At 36.7% G+C, this 21,091-nt stretch overlaps 1 protein-coding gene across 1 annotated transcript in view; it reads right to left on the reverse strand.

The window, feature by feature from the left end:
- The window catches only part of STK33 (serine/threonine kinase 33), a 185,697-nt gene that overhangs the window by 23,676 nt on the left and 140,930 nt on the right, over positions 1-21,091 (reverse strand). The window contains 2 exon segments of the mRNA XM_047693847.1: positions 18,725-18,810; positions 19,240-19,352. Coding sequence (XP_047549803.1) covers positions 18,725-18,810; positions 19,240-19,352 — 199 coding nt within the window.

Raw genomic sequence — 21,091 nt, forward strand, 5'->3', positions numbered from 1 at the left:
TTCCTCAATTTCTTTCATGAGTACTTTATAGTTTTCTGTGTATAGATTCTTAGTCTCTTTGGTTAGGTTTATTCCTAGGTATCTTATAGTATTGGGTGCAATTGTAAATGGGATGGACTCCTTAATTTCTCTTTCTTCTGTCTTGTTGTTGGTGTAGAGAAATGCAACTGATTTCTGTGCATTGATTTTATATCCTGACACTTTACTGAATTCCTGGACAAGTTCTAGCAGTTTTGGAGTGGAGTCTTTGGGTTTTCCACATATAGTATCATATCATCCGCAAAGAGTGATAGTTTGACTTCTTCTTTGCCGATTTGGATGCCTTTAATTTCCTTTTGTTGTCTGATTGCTGAGACTAGGACTTCTAGTACTATGTTGAATAGCAGTGGTGATAACGGACATCCCTGCCGTGTTCCTGACCTTAGCGGAAAAGCTTTCAGTTTTTCTCCATTGAGAATGATATTTGCAGTGGGTTTTTCATAGATGGCTTTGATAATATTGAGGTATGTGCCGTTCTATCCCTACACTTTGAAGAGTTTTGATCAGGAAGGGATGCTGTACTTTGTCAAATGCTTTTTCAGCATCTATTGAGAGTATCATATGGCTCTTGTTCTTTCTTTATTAATGTGTTGTATCACATTGATTGATTTGCGGATGTTGAACCAACCTTGCAGCCCTGGAATGAATCCCACTTGGTCGTGGTGAATAATCCTTTTAATGTACTGTTGAATCCTATTGGCTAGTATTTTGGCGAGAATTTTTGCATCTGTGTTTATCAAAGATATTGGTCTGTAGTTCTCTTTTTTGATGGGATCCTTGCCTGGTTTTGGGATCAAGGTGATGCTGGCCTCATAAAATGAGTTTGAGTTTTCCTTCCATTTCTATTTTTTGGAACAGTTTCCGGAGAATAGGAATTAGTTCTTTAAATGTTTGGTAGAATTCCCCCGGGAAGCCATCTGGCCCTGGGCTTTTGTTTGTTTGGAGATTTTTGATGACTGTTTCAATCTCCTTACTGGTTATGGGTCTGTTCAGGCTTTCTATTTCTTCCTGGTTCAGTTGTGGTAGTTATATGTCTCTAGGAATGCATCCATTTCTTCCAGATTGTCAAATTTGTTGGCGTAGAGTTGTTGATAGTATGTTCTTATAATTGTCTGTATTTCTTTGGTGTTAGTTGTGATCTCTCCTCTTTCATTCATGATTTTATTTATTTGGGTCCTTTCTCTTTTCTTTTTGATAAGTCTGGCCATGGGGTTTATCAATCTTATTAATTCTTTCAAAGAACCAGCTCCTACTTTCGTTGATTTGTTCTATTGTTTTTTTTGTTTGTTTCTATTTCATTGATTTCTGCTCTGATCTTTATGATTTCTCTTCTACTGCTGGGTTTAGGGTTTCTTTCTTGTTCTTTCTCCAGCTCCTTTAGGTGAAGGGTTAGGTTGTGTACCTGAGACCTTTCTTGTTTCTTGAGAAAGGCTTGTACTGCTATATATTTTCCTCTCAGGACTGCCTTTGTTGTGTCCCACAGATTCTGAACCGTTGTGTTTTCATTATCATTTGTTTCCATGAATGTTTTCAATTCTTCTTTAATTTCCTGGTTGACCCATTCATTCTTTAGAAGGATGCTGTTTAGTCTCCATGTATTTGGGTTCTTTCAAAATTTCCTCTGTGATTGAGTTCTAGCTTCAGAGCATTGTGGTCTGAAATATGCAGGGAATGATCCGAATCTTTTGATACCGATTGAGACCTGATTTAGGACCAAGAATGTGATCTGTTCTGGAGAATGTTCCATGTGCACTAGAGAAGAATGTGTATTCTGTTGCTTTGGGATGAAATGTTCTGAATATATCTGTGATGTCCATCTGGTCCAGTGTGTCATTTAAGGCCTTGATTTCCTTGTTGATCTTTTGCTTGGATGATCTGTCCATTTCAGTGAGGGGAGTGTTATAGTCCCCTACTATTATTGTATTATTGTTGATGTGTTTCTTTGATTTTGTTATTAATTCGTTTATATAGTTGGCTGCTCCCACATTAGGGGCATAGATATTTAAAATTGTTAGATCTTCTTGTTGAACACATCCTTTGAGTATGATATAGTGTCCTTCCTCATCTCTTATTATAGTCTTTGGCTTAAAATCTAATTGATCTGATATAAGGATTGCCACTCCTGCTTTCTTCTGATGTCCATTAGCATGGTAAATTCTTTTCCACCCCCTCACTTTAAATCTGGAGGTGTCTTCAGGTTTAAGATGAGTTTCTTGTAGGCAACATATAGATGGGTTTTGTTTTTTTATCCATTCTGATACCCTGTGTCTTTTGATTGGGGCATTTAGCCCATTATCATTCAGGGTAACTACTGAGAGATATGAATTTAGTGCCGTTGTATTGCCTGTAAGGTGACTGTTATTGTATATTGTCTCTATTTCTTTCTGATCTACTACTTTTAGGGTCTCTCTTTGCTTAGAGGACCCCTTTCAATATTTCCTGTAGAGGTGGTTTGGTGTTTGCAAATTCTTTCAGTTTTTGTTTGTCCTGGAAGCTTTTAATCTCTCCTTCTATTTTCAATGATAGCCTAGCTGGATATAGTATTCTTGGCTGCATGTTTTTCTCATTTAGTACTCTGAATATATCATGCCAGCTCTTTCTGACCTGCCAGGTCTCTGTGGATAAGTCTGCTGCCAATCTAATATTTTTACCATTGTATGTTACAGACTTCTTTTCCTAGGCTGCTCAGGATTTTCTCTTTGTCGCTAAGACTTGGAAATTTTACTATTAGGTGACGGGGTGTGGACCTATTCTTATTGATTTTGAGGGGGGTTCTCTGAGCCTCCTGGATTTTGATGCTTGTTCCCTTTGCCATATTGGGGAAATTCTCTCCAATAATTCTCTCCAATATACCTTCTGCTCCCCTCTCTGTTTCCTCTTCTTCTGGAATCCCAATTATTCTAATGTTGTTTCGTCTTATGGTGTCACCACCCCTCATGGTCCAGGAGCTGTTTGTCCCTCTTTTGCTCAGTTTCTTTATTCTCTGTCATTTGGTCTTCTATATCGCTAATTCTCTCTTCTGTCTCACTTATCCTAGCAGTGAGAGCCTCCATTTTTTATTGCGCCTCATTAGTAGCTTTTTTTATTCAACTTGGTTAGATTTTAGTTCTTTTATTTCTCCAGAAAGGGCTTTTATCTCTCTGGAGAGGGTTTCTCTAATATCTTCCATGCCTTTTTCGAGCCCAGCTGGAACCTTGAGAATCATCATTCTGAACTCTAGATCTGACATATTACCAATGTCTGTATTGATTAGGTCCCTAGCCTTCGGTACTGCCTCTTGTTCTTTTTTTGTGGTGAATTTTTCCGCCTTGTCATTTTGTCCAGATAAGAGTATATGAAGGAGCAAGTAAAATACTAAAAGGGTGGCAACAACCCCAGGAAAATATGCTTTAACCAAATCAGAAGAGATCCCAAATCGTGAGGGGGGAGAAAGGGGATTAAAAGAGGTTCAGAAAGAAAGAAAAAAGAAAAGAAACAATTAAAAAAAGAAAATAAAGAAAAAATATAAAAAAGAAAAAAATATATATATATATATATATTAGATAAACTAGTTAAAAAACGTTAAAAAAGAAAACGGTAAAAGTTAAAAAAATTTGGCAGAGGAAGAGAAAAAAAATTGAAAAAGAAAAAGAAATTAAATTAACTGCAAGGCTAAAGAATCATGGGGAGAAAGCCAGGAGTTCCGTGCTTTGCTTTCTCCTCCTTTGGAATTCCAATGCTCTCCTTGGTATTGAAACTGCACTCCTTGGTAGGTGAATTTGGTCCTGGCTGGGTTTCTTGTTGATCTTCTGGGGGAGGGGCCTGTTGTAGTGATTCTCAAGTGTCTTTGCCCCAGGCGGAATTGCACCACCCATACCAGGGGCTGGGTTGAGTAATCCACTCGGGTTTTCTTTCGGGAGCTTTTGTTACCTGAGCGCTTTCCATAGAGTTCCAGAGGACGGGAATGAAGATGGCAGCCTCCCGGTCTCTGGCCCAGAGGAGCCAAGAGTCCAGGGCCCCACTCCTCAGTGCACCCTCTGAGAATAGCGCCCAATTACTCCTGTCTCCCTGGCCTCCAGCCATGCTCCGAGCTCACCGAGCCTGAAACAGGTTCAAGGTAACCCCGAGCCGTGAGCTCACTTCTTGGCTCTGTCTCTGTAGCCTGCTTCCCCGTTCTAATACCTGTAAGCTCTGCGACACTCGGACACCCCCGATCCTTCTGTGACCCTGCGGGACCTGAGGCCACGCTGACCCCACGTTGGCTTCACCCCAGTTAAGCCTCTGGAGCGATGTCCCTCAGCGGAACAGACTTTTAAAAGTCCTGATTTTGTGCTCCGTTGCTCCGCCACTTGCCGGAATCCAGCCCCATCCCACACAGTCTATCTTCCCGTTGCTTTGGATTCACTTCTCCGCCAGTCCTACCTGTCAGAAAGTGGTTGATTTTCTGTTTCTAGAATTGCTGTTCTTCTTCTCTTCGATCTCCCATTGGATTTGTAGGTGTTTGCAATCTTTAGATATGCTATCTAGCTGATCTCCCGCTACCTGAAGTAGTCTCAGCCTGCTACTTTTCTGCCATCTTGACTCCTCCCCCACCAATGCTGCTTTTTAAAAAATAAAGAAATCTTTCCAAGATATTTTAGGTAGAAAAGAATAGCTTGCATAACATGAACCCTATTGTGTAAGGTATATACATCAAAATGCGTAGAATTTTTTTTTGAAAGAATGTGTAGAAACTTAACAAAGGCTATCTTTAATAAGAGGGAATGAGGGAATGGAGGAAGAAAAGTTATTCTTCCTTTTTTGTTTACCATTAAAATCACTTACCATGCGTAATCTCAGCTATTACCTTTATATGACTAGTAATTAATGTACCTTACAGTAGGAAAAGAAACAATGTAAGTTGCAGATACCCACATGAACTAAGAGCACCCAGTAAAACCACCAAATTGATCCTAATGGGCCTCAATGAGTGCTAGGCAGCAGCTTATCAAGATAATAATGACCACTGAAGTAAGCCACTGCATGCCACTTCAAAATTTTTCCTAAAAGTCATCTCAGTGATTTTCTTTGATAAGTGTAGCAACTACATGAATATACAAGGTTAGTGTTGATATTCCTATTCTTCAGGGGGAAGCAGCCTGAGAAGTGTAGTCACTTACCTCGTTCCAGAAGTGTATTTCCAACTGCTTGCCAAGAATTTCTAGCTAGAGGTGTTGTGGAGCCTTCAGTACTATACTGTATATTCAAAAGTTGCTAAGACAGATCTTAAAAGTTCCCAACAAAAGAAAAAAATTATAACCATGTGAGCTGGTGGATGTTTTAGCTAAACTAATTGTGGTAATCATTTCACAATACATACATATGTCAAACCATTATGTTGTACACCTGAAATTTATACAATGTTATACATCACTTATATCTCAATAAGGCTGGAAAAATAAAAACAAACTCAATATATCCCAAATGAACATTCTTCAAACTGTGTACACCTGGTTGTACATGAAGGCTTTTGAAAGGATGCGTGGGCAAGGATGGAGTCTGCAGGAAATCCATTTCAAGACCCTCAATTCCCAATGATCTATTCTTTTTCAAAAGTCATCTCCTTGAGCAAGGATTTGCAGTAATCCTTTCCATGTTCTTTTTCTTAAGTCAGCTTCTTCCAATTCTTGTTATTGTATATATATTTATTTGTGTGCCACAGGACGCTCATTTATCTAAAATAATGAACTCCTACAAATCAATAAGTAAAAGACATAAAACCAAATAGAAAAATGGAGGGCAAGGGGAAGACCTGAACAGCCATTTCACAAAAGAAGTTATCCAAAAGACCAATAAACATAAATAAAGATGACCAGTTTCATCTGTCATTCAGGAAATGCAGATTAAAGCCACAATGAGATGCTATTACATATCTACCAGAGTATCTAAATTAAAAATATTGACAATGCAAGCATTGAAGAAGATGGGGAGCAAAACTAGAACTCACACATCACTGGTGAATGGTACAATCACTCTGGAAAATGGAACAATCGAACTTTCTGGTTGGGGATGGAAATGTTCCATATTTTGTTCTGGATGGTAGTTACACAAATACATACATATATAAAGATTCATCAGGCTATATACTTAAAATTGGTATATTTTAGAGTGAGTAGATTATAATTTAACAAAACTATGATGATTTTAAAGATAATTTCATAGCCTCAGAGATATTACTACATGCAGTTTAATCACTTTCACTGCTATGCAATATTCCATTGTTAGACCATACCACACTTTACTCATTTTTAAGTCTTTTTCAATGTCTTCCAATAAAATTTCATAACTTTAGCCAAAGAGGTCTTAGGAATCTTATGTTAGATTTATTTCTGGATATCCAATATTCTTGGATACTGCTTTACAAGTCTTCATTTTTATTACATTTTCTATTGTTGGTTGCTTGTGAATAGAAATGTAATTGAACCTTGTATACCAATTTTTCTTCCCAGCTCTGTTGAAATATAATTGACATGTAACAACATGGTGTAAGTTTAAGGTGTACATGTGTTGATTTGATACACTTCTATACTGATATATGCTGACCCGGGAACAATATGGGTTTGAACTGTGCAGGTCCACTTACATGCAGATTTTTTTCAGTAAATACAGCAGGTTACTATAAATGTATTTTCTCTTATGATTTTCTCAATAACATTTTCTTTTCTCTCACTTACTTTATTACAAAAATATAGCACATAGTAAATATAACATAAAATATTTGTTAATTGACTGTTCATGTCATCAGCAAGGCTTTAGTCAACAGTCTGGTATTAGTAGTTAAATTTCTGGAGAGTCAACTGCACAGGGGGTCAGCACCCCTAACCTCCATGCTGTTCAAGGGTTAACTATATATCAATAATAAATCCAGCTATCTTACTCAGCTTTCCTATTATTTCAAGTAATGTGTCTAATAATTTGTATATTATGATAAATAATATGTTTTATTTCTGCTTTCCAATCCCCATGTCTTTAATATCTTTTCCTTGTCTCAAGTTTACTAAAAACCACAATCTTGGAAAAAAGTATTGAAAGCTGACTTCCTTTGACTACTACTTTACTTTAAAGGAAGTTCTCGTATTTCCTATTTAGAATATTTGCTATAATCTTTTATATCAGGTTAGAGAAGTTTCCCTTTTAAACTGTGAATGTTTGTTGAGTCTTATTGTTTCCTTTGAAATGATCATGTGCTTTTTCTCTTTTAATATGTTAATGTGGAAATTTATATTTATAGACATTTTTCTGAAGTTAAACCATCATTGTGTACTGAACAAAAATCCAACTTGATCATGATGTATTACCTTTTTATATACACGGTTAGATCCAATTTGCTAATATTTTGTTTAAGGTTTTATATCAACATTAATAAATAAAATGGATCATTTTCCTTTTTCACAGGTTTTGCTTCCATTGGTCTAGTTTTGTTATACTATAGTATACAGAGTTATGTAGACTTTTTGAATAGGTAAAGTTCCCTCTTGTTGGGGGTGGGAGGTGAGTTACAAATTTGAGATGAAAGTCTTATAGGACTTATCTGTAAAATCATTGAATTTTGAGCCTGGTGTTTTCCTTAGGGAAGATTTTATTATTATTTAACATATATATACATATATATGTGCATGTGTGTGTGTGTGTATATATACACACACACACACAGTTTTGAATTTTAATTCCAATGGAGTTAACATACAGTGTTATGCTATATTAGTTTCAGGTGTACAATACAGTGATTCAACATTTCCATACATTACCAAGAGCTCATCGTGGTAAGTGTACTCTTAATCTTCATCATCTTCCTTATGGAAGATTTTAAACTACTACTTCATTTCTTTAATAATTATAGGACCATTCAAGTTTTCTGTTTATTCTTGAGACAGTTTTATGAAGCTGTAAAACTTTTCTGGAACAAGAAATTTTGTCCATTTGGCCAAGGTTTCAGATTTATTGGTGTACAGTTGTTGGTAGGATTCCCTTGGCTTTTAAATTTATCTTTTAAATCATAATCCTTTTTCTGTGCTTTACCTGTGATTGAATTCTCTTTTTCATATACAATCTCTTTTTTTTTTTGTCTTTTCTTTTTCTTTCTCGATTACTTTTTCCAAAGTTTTCTCTATTTCTCAGTCTTTTGGAAGACTCAAATGTTGGTCTTGTTATCTTTTCTCCTCTACCTTTGCTTTCTAGTTTATTTTCACTTTGTTTTTTTTTTTTTTTTCCATTACTTTATTTGGGTATATTCTGCTGGACTTTTTCCCTGCAATTTTAAGTTGGATCAGTAGTTTATTAATTTTTAGCCTTCTTTTTTTCTAAGATAAATGTTTTGGGCTATAAACATCGCCAAAACACACTTTACAGCATCCTACAGGTTTTGACATGTATTTTCATTGTCATTCAGTTCTAAGGATTTCATTTTTTTCCTTGTTAGTGTTTATTCTTTAACCTGGGACTTCTCTAGAAGCATGTGATGTGATTTCCAGGCACAGGCAGGTATTTACTCCCACTGCTATTGACTTCTGACATGACTGCATATTGTTAGAGAATATGTTCTATGAGGAATTTATGGAAGCTTGCTTGCTCGCTTCATGGACTTGTGTAAGATCAATTTTGATAAATGCTCCACATGCGCTTAAGAAAACTATACGTTCTCTAATTGTTGGGTACAGAATTGTATATGTATTCACTAGGATATGCTTGTTGACTGTGTTGTTAAAATCTCTGTACCTTTGTTTTGTTTTCGTTAGCTTTACATTATCCGTAATTGAGAAAAGTGCATTAAAGTCTCCCACAATGAAGAATTTGCCAATTTCTCCGTGTAATTTTGTCAACTTCTGAAATACTATGTTTTTCAGGTTATTTTATTCGTTGCATACATGTTTAAAATTATTATATAATCTGGCTCAGTTGAATTTTTATCATAATAAAGTGACCTTCTTTATCTCTAGTGATGATTTGTTGTGTTAAAGTATTAACTGATACTTATCCAGTTAGATAGGCTTTAATTCAGTGACACAGGTTACTGTTTGCCTGGTATGTCCTTTTCCATTCTTCTTTTTTTTTTTTCCAATATTTCTCTGTCCTTATGCTTCATATGTGTTTCTTGTAAATAGTACCTAGTTACATTCTACTAAAAATTCAACCTGACAATGTCTTTTAATAGGTCTTTCTAACTCATTTATTTGTAATTATTTTTATATTTGGACTTGTTTCTATCATTTATGTTTACTACCTCAATTTACTCCATTCTTTATTTTTTAATTCTTTCCCACTTTAAAATCTGATGTCTAGATGCTGGCAAGGATGTGGAGAAAGGGGAATCCTCCTACACTGTTGGTGGGGATGCAAGCTGGTGCAACCACTCTGGAAAACAGCATGGAGGTTCCTCAAAATGTTGAAAATAGAGCTACCTTACGACCCAGCAATTGCACTACTGGGTATTTACTCTAAAGATACAAATGTAGTGATCTGAAGGGGCACGTGCACCCAAATGTTTATAGCAGCAATGTCCACAAGAGCCAAACTATGGAAAGAACCTAGATGTCCATCAACAAATGAATAGATAAAGATGATGTGGTGTATGTATGTATATATATATATATATATATATATGTTTACACACACACACACACACACACACACAATGGAATACTATGCAGCCATCAAAAGAAATGAACTCTTGCCATTTGTGATGACGTGGATGGAACTAGAGGGTATTATGCTTAGCGAAATAAGTCAATCAGAGAAAGACAACTATTATATGATCTTCCTGATATGAGGAAGTGGAGATGCAACATGGGGGGTTTGGGGGGTAGGAAAAGAATAAATGAAACAAGATCGGATCGGGAGGGAGACAAACCATAAGAGACTCTTACTGTCACAAAACAAACTGTGAGTGACCGGCGGGAGGGAGCTAGGAAGAAGGTGGTGGGGTTATGGACATTGGGGAGGGCATGTGATATAGTGAGTGCTGTGAAGTGTGTAAACCTGGCGATTCCAGACCTGTACCCCTGGGGCTAATAATCCATTATATGTTTATAAAAAAATTTAAAAGTTAAAAAAAAAATCTGATGTCTACATCTTCCATTTAACACCCTCTCAGTGGATCAACGTTCTCTCTCCCTTCTCTATGCTTATCACATGGATATTGCTTTGCATTTTGGTTCTTGTTATTATGGAGATAATTTCTCCTCTTATTCTTTGGTTTTTGCGATTTTTTAGTTTTGCTTTTTGACACCAGCAAAATTTATCAAGGTATTTAAAGACTCTAACTGCACATAGCTCTGGTAGCAGCTTCTGGATTTGGTTTTCCTATTTAATTATTTCAACCAAGTATTTTATGTGTCAATCCTTCTGAGGTCTTGTATATTTGAAAATATTTTTATAATTCTTTTCATTGAATGCTAATTTGGATGGATACAGAATTCCAAGTTTAAAGTTCTTGGTCTTTGAATATATTTAGAGTATTACCCTATTTATGCTTGTAACCAATGTTGCTCCCCAAAAGTAAGATGTCAATGTGATTCTTGTTCTTTTTTATATGTTCTGCTATTTCTTTCTGGGCGATTTTAGAGTTTTTTGCCTTGAATTTCCTTAAATTTCATCATGTCTCTTTTGTCAGTTTTGCTTATCTCTCCTATTTAGTATTTTATCATCTGTTGAAAGCTAAAGTCTTTCTTCTTTAATTCTGATTATTTTAACTCTATTATTTCTTTAAAGATTTTCTCCTCCCCCTTTTTTACTTTCCTCTCTCAAATTGCTATTATAGGAATTTGGGCACTTTTAATTCCACATATCTTAATTTTTTTCTACTTTTTTAATATTTTCAATTTGTTTATCTTCCCGTTTCCTTCCATAAAGTGTCACAATCTGACCACCTAGTTTTTTTAATTCATTCTTCAGCTGCACCCATTTCACTTCTTTACCCTATATAGTTGCATTCTGTATTTCAACTATTATACCTAAATTGTTCTACTTAGTTTTGTTTTATTATTTCATATTCTTGCTCCATATTATTAACATCTTACCTTATCTCTTTTAGTATGCTCAGTTTGTTGACTTTTAAATTTTAGACTGTCTCTTCAAAACTCTCCTAATGGTGTCTGAAACTTGCCCTGTGATCTTATCTTCCCAGGGAGTACTGGCTCCTTGGGAAGACAGGGCTTGGTTCTAAGGTCATATCCAGGCCCTCAGTCCAGAAGCTCAAAGAAGAGTAAGGGGTAAGAAATTTAGGGACCAAACACCTGTCCGCTGGAAGCTACTCCTCAGTCTAGGGTTTCATCCTCATCAACCTTCTCCCTGGAGAAACAACCTACAGATGAGGCACTTCTAAAAATATAATCCGCCAGTCCTAGCATTTGGAGTTCAACAGATAAGGAGTCAATGTAGAAAACCAGTCAATTCTCATCCATTTTTCTTAGCTTCTCACTCAAAACAGGGCTTCAGTGCTGCTTGGATTTTATTCCTTCAGACCCCTGTGAGGGCACAGGCATCGATGTCCCAAGGCAAAGGAAGATAAGCAAAGGGAATCTTGGGGGTTTTTGGTCTTCCTATTTTAACATCCTGTCCTGGCTCCAGGCTGTTGCCTTACCCGTCATACACCCCAACTCAAAATGAATCCTTCCTTTTCCCAAGGACTTCTCATGCCGTTCTCTGAATCCTGGTGTCCTGAGGTTTTTCTCCAAAGTTATTCTAGATTAATCTTCAGAGGATATGCAGTTATCTGTGCTAATTCAACATCTTAGGTGGGAACCAGACCTTCTCTAGCAGGCCCTTCCCTGGGTGGTTTTGACAATTAATTCAGAGATTTAAAGAGCTGAGTGACTGCTATGTTGAAACTCCTTCCATTCCTATCTATTTATTTACATAGGGTTCTTGGTGTCTATATCTTTAAAAGCTAAAACAACAGTACAATTGAAGCTGATGCTGTCTCTTCCTAACAATAAGTAATAGTAAATCATGGATGAATAAGTATTTGGGGTGGGGAAATGCAACTCTGTCTGTCACTACAGAGATGCATTTCCAATATAATTGTATTTGTGATTCTTATTAATTACAGCAAATTATAATTATGTTCTCTTGATCAATTAGTGCTAATCATAATGATAAGTCATTGTTAAGTAGTTTTTAAACATTTAGAAACCTAAAAATCCAGCAAAGAAAAACAAAAAATTAAATATATACTTGAACCTTTTTTTTTCCTTCAAAATGAGACAAATGATAGAATTATTAACAAAAAACGTTTAAAACAAAAATATATATTGGGATAAAATTCTGTGAAAGAAGTGGAATAGAAACAGAAATTCAAAGAAAAGAATGAATAACCTATAGTTCCTGTTAAAGAAGAGACTGATCACAAACTTTTATAAATGGGTACAATGAACGTCCTATGCATGTAAAAACAATATTAGTTTTATTTTTAATTATCAATATTAGGGAAATTCTATCTTTTGCAAGTAATTAAATTTAAGGTGAAAATTTTTTAGGCTCTACCTAAAAATATCTTAGGAGATTCACCATTTTTTCAATACTTTTTTCAGAGTTACTCAAGCATAAACATTTGAATATACTGTTCCAAAAAACAACCTCACTCTTTTTCTAATCTATGAAACCAGCAATTCTAGACTTTCTTTTTGTGTTTCCCAGTCACCTGAAAAACAGTTTTGGGTCCTTGTACTCTAAACTGTTGATTCTCTTCCTAACGTCTGATTCTCCCTGACCTTTCTGTACCACTCTTTGCCCAAGTTCTTGTCTTCATCATCTCACCCAAGTCCTATCTCAGTGCTCCAACTTCTTTTTTAAAAAAATATTTATTTATTCGAGAGAGAAACATAGACAGAGAGAGTGTGTAGGGGGGGTAGAGTGGGGGGGCATAAGGGAAGAGGGAGGGAGGGAGAATCTCAAGCAGACTCCCTGCTGAGTGTGGAGCCCAACGTGGGGCTTGCTCCCACAACCCTGAGATCATGACCTGAGCCGAGATCAACAGCCAGATACTCAACCAACAGACCCACCCAGGCACCTCAGTGCTCCAGCTTCTGCTTGACACCAGGCAAGCTGTACCACACACACTGTTGCCAGATTATTCTTCCTGAAGTTCTGTCTTGCCAGCAATACATCTACCAGCCCATTAACTGATGGAGCTGAGGCAACTCAGACACTTGCTGCTTGTCCCCAACCTGCTCCAATGCCCATTTTATTTCCATTGAGACACTGACTCTTAATTTACTATCTCTCCATCAAGATCCTTCTTCTGCACTTAAGCCATAACCTGTGTGTAAGGCTCCTTCAAGACCTTCAACTTAAATGTACTCCTAGGGGTTTTCCAGCTTCTTATTCTTGCAGGAAGGACACTCCATTAGAATAGGTGTTCTCTCCTCAGAATCTAGCCCACAGACCTCATCCAAGTCCACCCAAAATCAGGGTCAGAGGGACAAAGGAGAAACTCGAGTAGGTTCAGCTGTGATCAGGGTCCTACAGTGCCTTCCAGTAGCAACCCACTGTCAAACACGTCAAACAAAAAGTCCTCTCCAGATAAGTCAAAGTCTAGAGTAAAACAGTTCTAACCCACCTTTACAGCTTAATTTCCCACTCCTTCCTTACATGTATTCTATGGGTCTAGAAAAACAGAATTACTACTATACTTCATGTTCTCTGAATATCTTGCACATTTTTTCTCTATAAATCTTTGTAAAGTTCTTCCTATCTAGAATTCCCATCCTTCTGTACCTCAGCTATAACACTAATTTCTACTTTTACCCATTCTTTCAGAGCCAGGTCACATACTACCCTCACTTTAAATAGTTTTCGTAATCCCCTAAAGGGAATAATACCTCTATTCTTGAAAACCTACTACTACTACATGATATTGTACCATGTTATATACCACTATATTGTACATTGTATCATTCTGTATATTACAATATTAGATAGCCATTATATATACAATATATAAATATATATTTTATCTTTATAGAACACATGTCATTGTATATTTATACATAACATACCTTTATGTTGATATATAAATATATATGTATTATATATCATATTATATTTGTATGTGTGATATAAATATATAAATACCTAATATTTTATATAGTACTTATGTTTATATGTATACACACATTATTATATACTCATTCACTGCCTGTGTTTTTATTTAACCTTCTACTAATCTGTGGGGCAACAGTGGGCAGGGGGCTGTACCAGACTCATCCCTGTGTCCTCCCAGCATATAGTAGTCATGTGAATAACTATTTACTGAATTATTAATTATCTATCATTGGATATTGAATAAATCTCCAGGTTCCTGGTTCATGGAACTTCTTTGTAACATAATTTTATAAAAACCTTTAGTAAATAATTAAAATTATATTAATAGGGTTTTGACATATTCATAAACATAAGATAATTCACAATTTAAGAATAACTAAATATAGTAAAATAAAGGAAAGAGTTTTGGCATAGTTAAGTTGGAAATATACAGTTGGAAAAAATGCCCCACAATTAGGCATCAGAAAAGTTCCATTCTCTTATGTTGGGTGTATATGTTAAGGCTAAGGGTCAAAAGCTAATGACAAAAACCTGGATAATAACTTGTAAATTAATGAAGAAGGGCCTTGTTCACACACTAGGAAAGACCTTTCTGAGATTAGACCCCACACCTTGATGACAAGTGCCTTTGCAGAGTGTGACCATAAAAAAAAGTACATTGTACTTTGTGGTAAATTACTTAAGGGGAGAGACTGTGTTTTACTCATCTTTGAACTCCAATAGTGCCTTGGGATTAAAATCCAAAGGTACTTGTTAATATCAATAAAGACATTTAAATGATGGTTGCCCCATTTAAAATAAGCCGCCTTGGAAGACTGATGCACTACAGCAATAATCTCCCCCATTTCAAAGTGTGTACATTGTTCTCTACCATCTATGAAAGCAAGTTAACAACTTTTTAGCCTAAGATTCAAGTCCTCTCACAATTCTTTTTCCTTTTTTAAAAGTTTGTTTCCCACTTTTTTCCTTTGAGTATTTTCTCTGCCAGTTGGATTTTACACTTGCTTGCCTCTGTGTCTCTGTTCTTCTTATGCCATTTGTCATTTTCTTCCTTGATTTTATCTTATACATAGCTTGTCTCTCTTACTAGGTTATAAATTCCTTATATCAGAGACCATATCCTATATATCCTTAACGATATTTTGTTACCTAGTACAACGTGGTAGGCACACACACACACACACACACACACACAAATATCTGTCAAAGGAATTACTGAATGTATGAATAAAACCGAAAGACCTCAAATCTGGAAACTACTTTATGACAAGCCATAGGAAAAAAAAATGTTCCCTTAATTTATAGCTGGGTTCTTAAATATAAGTAGGCATTAAAATACCTGGGAAACTTGTTGAACATGCAAATTCTTGTTGTTAGTTGTTGTTAGTTGTCATAGGGGACTTGAAGGAATACCAAGAAGCAACTGTAATTGCCTTATAAGATGGAATAAACTCCCAAGCCACTGTTGAGAGGAAAGAGGACGGAAAGGAAGAAACAGACCCAAGAGGATCACAGGCACACTCCTGGCCGTGGGAGTCATCGTCAAACCCTTCCCTTGCAGGAAACTCATTTCTTGGCTGGTTTTCCTTACATCTAATCTTTGACTTTTGAAATCAGGATGACAAGTGTGTTTATTTTAAGTTCCATTCACTTAAATGTACCTAGAGAAACTAGGACTCTTTTTCTCAGAACACTTTGCAGATGCAGACCATATTTCAAATTGCACAATACATAGGCTGAACCATAAAAACTTTTTATCCAATAAAGCTCTTTGAAAAAAATGTCACTACATGTTAGATATTGCAAAAGATAAGCTTGGTTATAAAGCAGCCAGGTACTGGGAGAAGTAATGTATTCTTTTTAGATTATTTCAAACAGGGGATATGAATTACAGGAAGACTTCAAGTGGTTAAGTAGAAAAGAGTTTTGCCTTTCAGAAGTTTATAAAATGCCAGTATTCTAAACTTCATACACTGAACTCCTTAGGGTAGTCTGATATAGTACACGCTATCTGTCACTTCTCTATCCATTTGGCAAAGACTACATAGAGACAAATGTTACAGAGGCTCAAAAATGGAGACTTCTGGAAAAATGACCAAAGCCAGAAATAAAGTTGTACTAATTAGAAAACAAATAATTAAATGGCCAAGCCCGAATGTTATGTGATGCTGAAAAGAGAGAGATTTCTAAGGCACACCATCTGTTTTACAGTTTTTGATTTTGCTGTACTACAAATCTCCTCAGAATGGTTTTGCAATGATCTAGTTGCTAGCTCGTTTGCACAATTACTTCAGGCCAGAAATACTCATTGCACAGAATCATTTCAGAGATCAACACATTCACAGAAGAGGGCAGCTTCCAGTGAAGACTGGTTTTTTAGCTCTTGAAGGAAAAAAATATTATTCAAAAAAATGATCAGAAATTACCAAAGGAATACTAGAGAGTTGAAAAGAGGAGTGATATCACTGTAAGTTTCTGATATGTATCTAAAATTACTTGGGCCCTCAAGGGTCTAATGGAAACTCTCCATCACTTCTTGACCTCTCAGCAGCGTTTACCTGGGAGCTGACTGCTCTCACTTTCTCGAACATTCTTCATCTAACTTTGCTGGCACCACTCTCCCAATTTTCTTCTCTCTGCATCAGCCATCCCTTCTCAGCACCCATAGCTGGCTTCTCCTCTTCTAGTTATCATAGTGTCCAATGGCAGGGTCCTGGGGCCTCTTCTTCTTTCTCTCTATATTTTCTTCCTAATTTATCTCTTAGCCTAATGACCTTACATGGCGTATATATACTCATGATTCCCAAATTTATATCTCCAGCTCAAACTTCCTCAGTTCCAGGCTCATATATTTGATTATCTATTTACTATCTCCACTTGGGTGCCACATAGGCATTTCAGACTTTGCATATCAAGCTGGAACTCTTGATCCACCACCTTTCCCCCGGATAAAAAGCTATTTTTCCTGCAGTGTTCCCCATCTCAGTAAATGGCACCAGCATGGTCCCAGCAGCTATTACAGCAAAATCTGGAAGTCATCCTTGATTCCTCCCTTATCCTCATTCCTCATCTAAGCCACCACCAAGTCCCATCAACTACACCCGAAAAATGTATTGCATTTATTTCTCTCCGACACTGTTGCTACCACCCCATCCAAGCTGCCATCATTTTGCAACAATGCCACTGCAGTGTAAGCCTATCAGGTATCTCCAGTACCTAGCACAGTGTCTAGCAAATAATAGATGTGCAATAATTTTTTCATAGATGAATACTGCTTAGCAATAATTCCCATGTGTCTTTAGAAATCTCCAATCTCAGTTCCCGGACATTTGCAGAGATACCTACAGACTTATTCACTTATTGAATCATTCACTCATTCAACAGTTATTGAGTATAGATTAATTGGTACTAGGCCCCATAACATATTTGACAGTGTCTTAAAGATGACAGAAGTTTGTATCCTGCTCCTATGAAAAAGTCTGGCGGTGGGCAGGCAAGGGGCTGGCACGGCAGCTCTGGGAGCTAAGAGCTCTGCTTCCTTGCAGCTTGTTGTTCTGCCATCCTGTTTATGGATTCCACTTTATGGTCTAATATGGCTAGTCCACCTCCAGCCATCACATCTGTATTCCATTCACCAGGAAAGAAGATGTGCCCTAGGAATGCCACACACCCCCCATTTAAGGGCACTTCCAGAAAATTGCTCCTACTTCCACCATCAAGATAACTGACAAAAACTGGGGATAACCAGCAACAAACACTAGATAGATAACAATGTTTCCAGCTACAAGTGAGGATCCTCATTACCAGAGGACAAAAGAGGATAAATATTGAGAGGTAAGGAGCAGGTTCTTCCAAAGTTCCTATTATGACCAGGTAATGTTCTGGTACTGGAATACAAAGCTTGGTAAGACATACGATCTAGGGCACCTGGGTGGCTCAGTGGGTTAAAGCCTCTGTCTTCAGCTCAGGCCATGATCCCAGCGTCCTGGGATCGAGGCCTGCATCGGGCTCTCTGCTCAGCAGGGAACCTGCTTCCCCCACACCCCGCCACCTGCCTGCCTCTGTGTCTACTTGTGATATCTGTCTGTCAAATAAATAAATAAAATCTTTTAAAAAAAAAAAGACATACAATCTATGCTGAAGGCAGGTAGTCTGATGGGGGAAACAATATGTAAATGAATAACTACTTAAGATTTCAGGCCAGTCTTAGAAGATCTTGGTTTTTCTAAGTCCCCAAATATTCCTTGCATCCAAAGAGTTGAAAGAGAAATGGACTGTTGTTCCAGGGATTTATGTCACTTATCTATACAGACTGTTTCAATATTACAGTTTTCATCATGGGCATTTCTCAGCTCTCTTCTACCAGACTTGATATTGTCATGGCACAGGGCAAAGTAGAGTTCATTTAAGCCTCTATAAACACATCTAAACAACTCTGGTAATAATTTTAATAGTTTTAAAATGCCCATTTCAGAAATGTGTTAAGACTCAATAATTTTTTTTAACTTGTCAGAAGATGAAACTTATTGACTGTTTTAAGACTACGAACTACAAGACCAAATTAAAAAAAAAAAAAAGCAATGGTAGCATGTCAAAAAGAAAAAAAAGAGGTCATCTTGTAACTTACCGTTATCCACTGGTTATCTAGCAGTTCCTTAGCTGTGATTCTGTGAGCAGGATCTACTTTCATAAGCTGTTTCAAAACATTTTTAGCTGCAAAGAAGGGAAAATCCTGAAAATCTTAACTACAATTAATACCATACATTTTCTAGTCTATTTGGTATTAGGTCTATATAATGTGAGGGGAAGATTCCAATTATAAAATAAATATCATCAGAATAAATGGCTAATAAAGTTTCAGGCCTTAAGTAAGGTTTTATTGCCTGGATTTGCTTGTAAATGGTCTATAGTAAAAATGGGCTAGATGATCAGCAATTTCCTGATCTTTAATTTTTATTATGTAATTTGTTTTTGTTGGAAGTTTTGACTGCAACAATCACAATGAATAGATCACCCTTTCCACAAGTAAATAGTGTTTATTTTTATGAGTAAATTTGATGACGATTGAGAATATTTGAATTATTGGCCAAGTTTCTTCTTATGTACATTTGCTTTAGTAAATAATGACAGATCTATACTTACCACAATCACTTATGGACTCCCAGATTGGATCTTCAAAACGTAGTTCTCCCTTTCTTATTAGCTCAAAAAGCTTCTCTTCTGAGCTTGCCAAAAAGGGTGGTTCTCCACATAATCTACAACAAAGGCAATTGTTTTGTTTAGATTTTTTTAATACTTTTTTTTTAAAAGATTTTATTTATTTATTTGACAGACAGAGATCACAGGTAGGCAGAGAGGCAGGCAGAGAGAGGAAGGGAAGCAGGCTCCCTGCTGAGCAGAGAGCCTGATGCGGGGCTCGATCCCAGGACCCTGGGATCATGACCTGAGCTGAAGGCAGAGGCTTTAACCCACTGAGCCACCCAGGCGCCCCTTGTTTAGATTTTTTTTTAATAATCAAAATGAGGCTATCAAAAATTAAGTTTCCATAGAACTTGGAAGTAGTGGTGCTTCAAATTTAAGTAAAGCGTAGCTAGAGATGGTTATCTCTCTCTGGATGTAGAAATGGGAGCAAAGGAGGTTTTGCAAGATCAGTGATAGGACCTTATATACACTGAAATCTCCAGATCTCCACATTACCCAAAGGTCTTCCAGATGGGGAAAACTTAAACAGCTTAAATAGGACCAAAATACAGGCAGATGTGTAATTTTAAATGCACAAATAATAGTGGAGATACACTTCAATGTGAGCAAAGGTAAGGTGATGCTTAAGGTACATAATTCAACTGGACTTAAGGGAAAATATACTGAGTTATCAGAGTCCTTTGGGCATATTCAGAGTCTAATGACCATGTAAGGGCTTTATCCATGGTAAAACACTATACCAACATTAGTAAGAATAATCCTGTGGTCTATATGCTCTGAGTCAAAGCCAAAAATCCACTAAAAAGACCACAACTCTTCAAAAATGGTATACAAAATGAAGAGAGTCTGGATGAGGAAAGTCAGATAATGAGACTGATTTGACCCTTTATTCTAGAATGAAAGCTGAGCATACATAATGACCAACATCAGTAAAACCACTGGCAGTATGTATAAAGTAAACATGGGCTTGAGGCACATTCTGTAGCACAGGGACTGTGTGTCTTCAAGATCTTGTAAAAGGAAGTATTGTATTAGTGCGCCCGTGGCTCTGTTGGTTAAGCCTCTGGCTCTTGATTTCGGCTCAGGTCATGATCTCAGGGTCATGAGATTGAGCCCTAAGCCCAGAGACAGCTCCACACTGAGTGTGGAGTCTGCTTGTCCATCTCATCCCCCTTAGTCCCTCCCCACCTCATGCATACATGTACACACTCTCTCTCTAAAATCAATCAATCTTTTTTTTTAAGTAAGCATTATACTATATTTCACAATGAGCCTGGTAAGCCTGTACTTCGGTAAGTAATCTAGTCCAAAACTACAAGAACTTCCTTAAAAGCCAAGTTCAATTCTTCATTGTACATTCTCAACCCATGTTAGTTATTATCTTTACTGTCAACCCCGAAAACTAAGTACAACACTGTAGCCAACAACCGGATCTTCCCAATCATGACGAGACAGAAGCTGGACCGGGACTTGTCACAAAGGCAACACTGTATGTCTGTTGTTCAACTCTCAGGATTATATTTTTCTAACTTTATGACTTAAAGAATAAAATGGCATAACCCTATTATACTTCTCAAATGCTAGCCTATCATGTACATAAATATAATGATCTCTAAGTCTCTAAGCAGTTAGATTTTTACCGATTTTTAAAGTTCTATTTTAAAATTCTTTTAAAATCTTTGCCATGAACATTTTTAAATTAATCTAAATTTGATAAATATTTAACATGATAATGAGGATGATGATGGTGATGATTTCCTACGGAAAAAGTTGCTTTCATCCTTGTAGTTTA

Source organism: Lutra lutra, chromosome 10 (assembly GCF_902655055.1).
Source record: "Lutra lutra chromosome 10, mLutLut1.2, whole genome shotgun sequence".
Taxonomy (NCBI): Eukaryota; Metazoa; Chordata; class Mammalia; order Carnivora; family Mustelidae; genus Lutra; species Lutra lutra.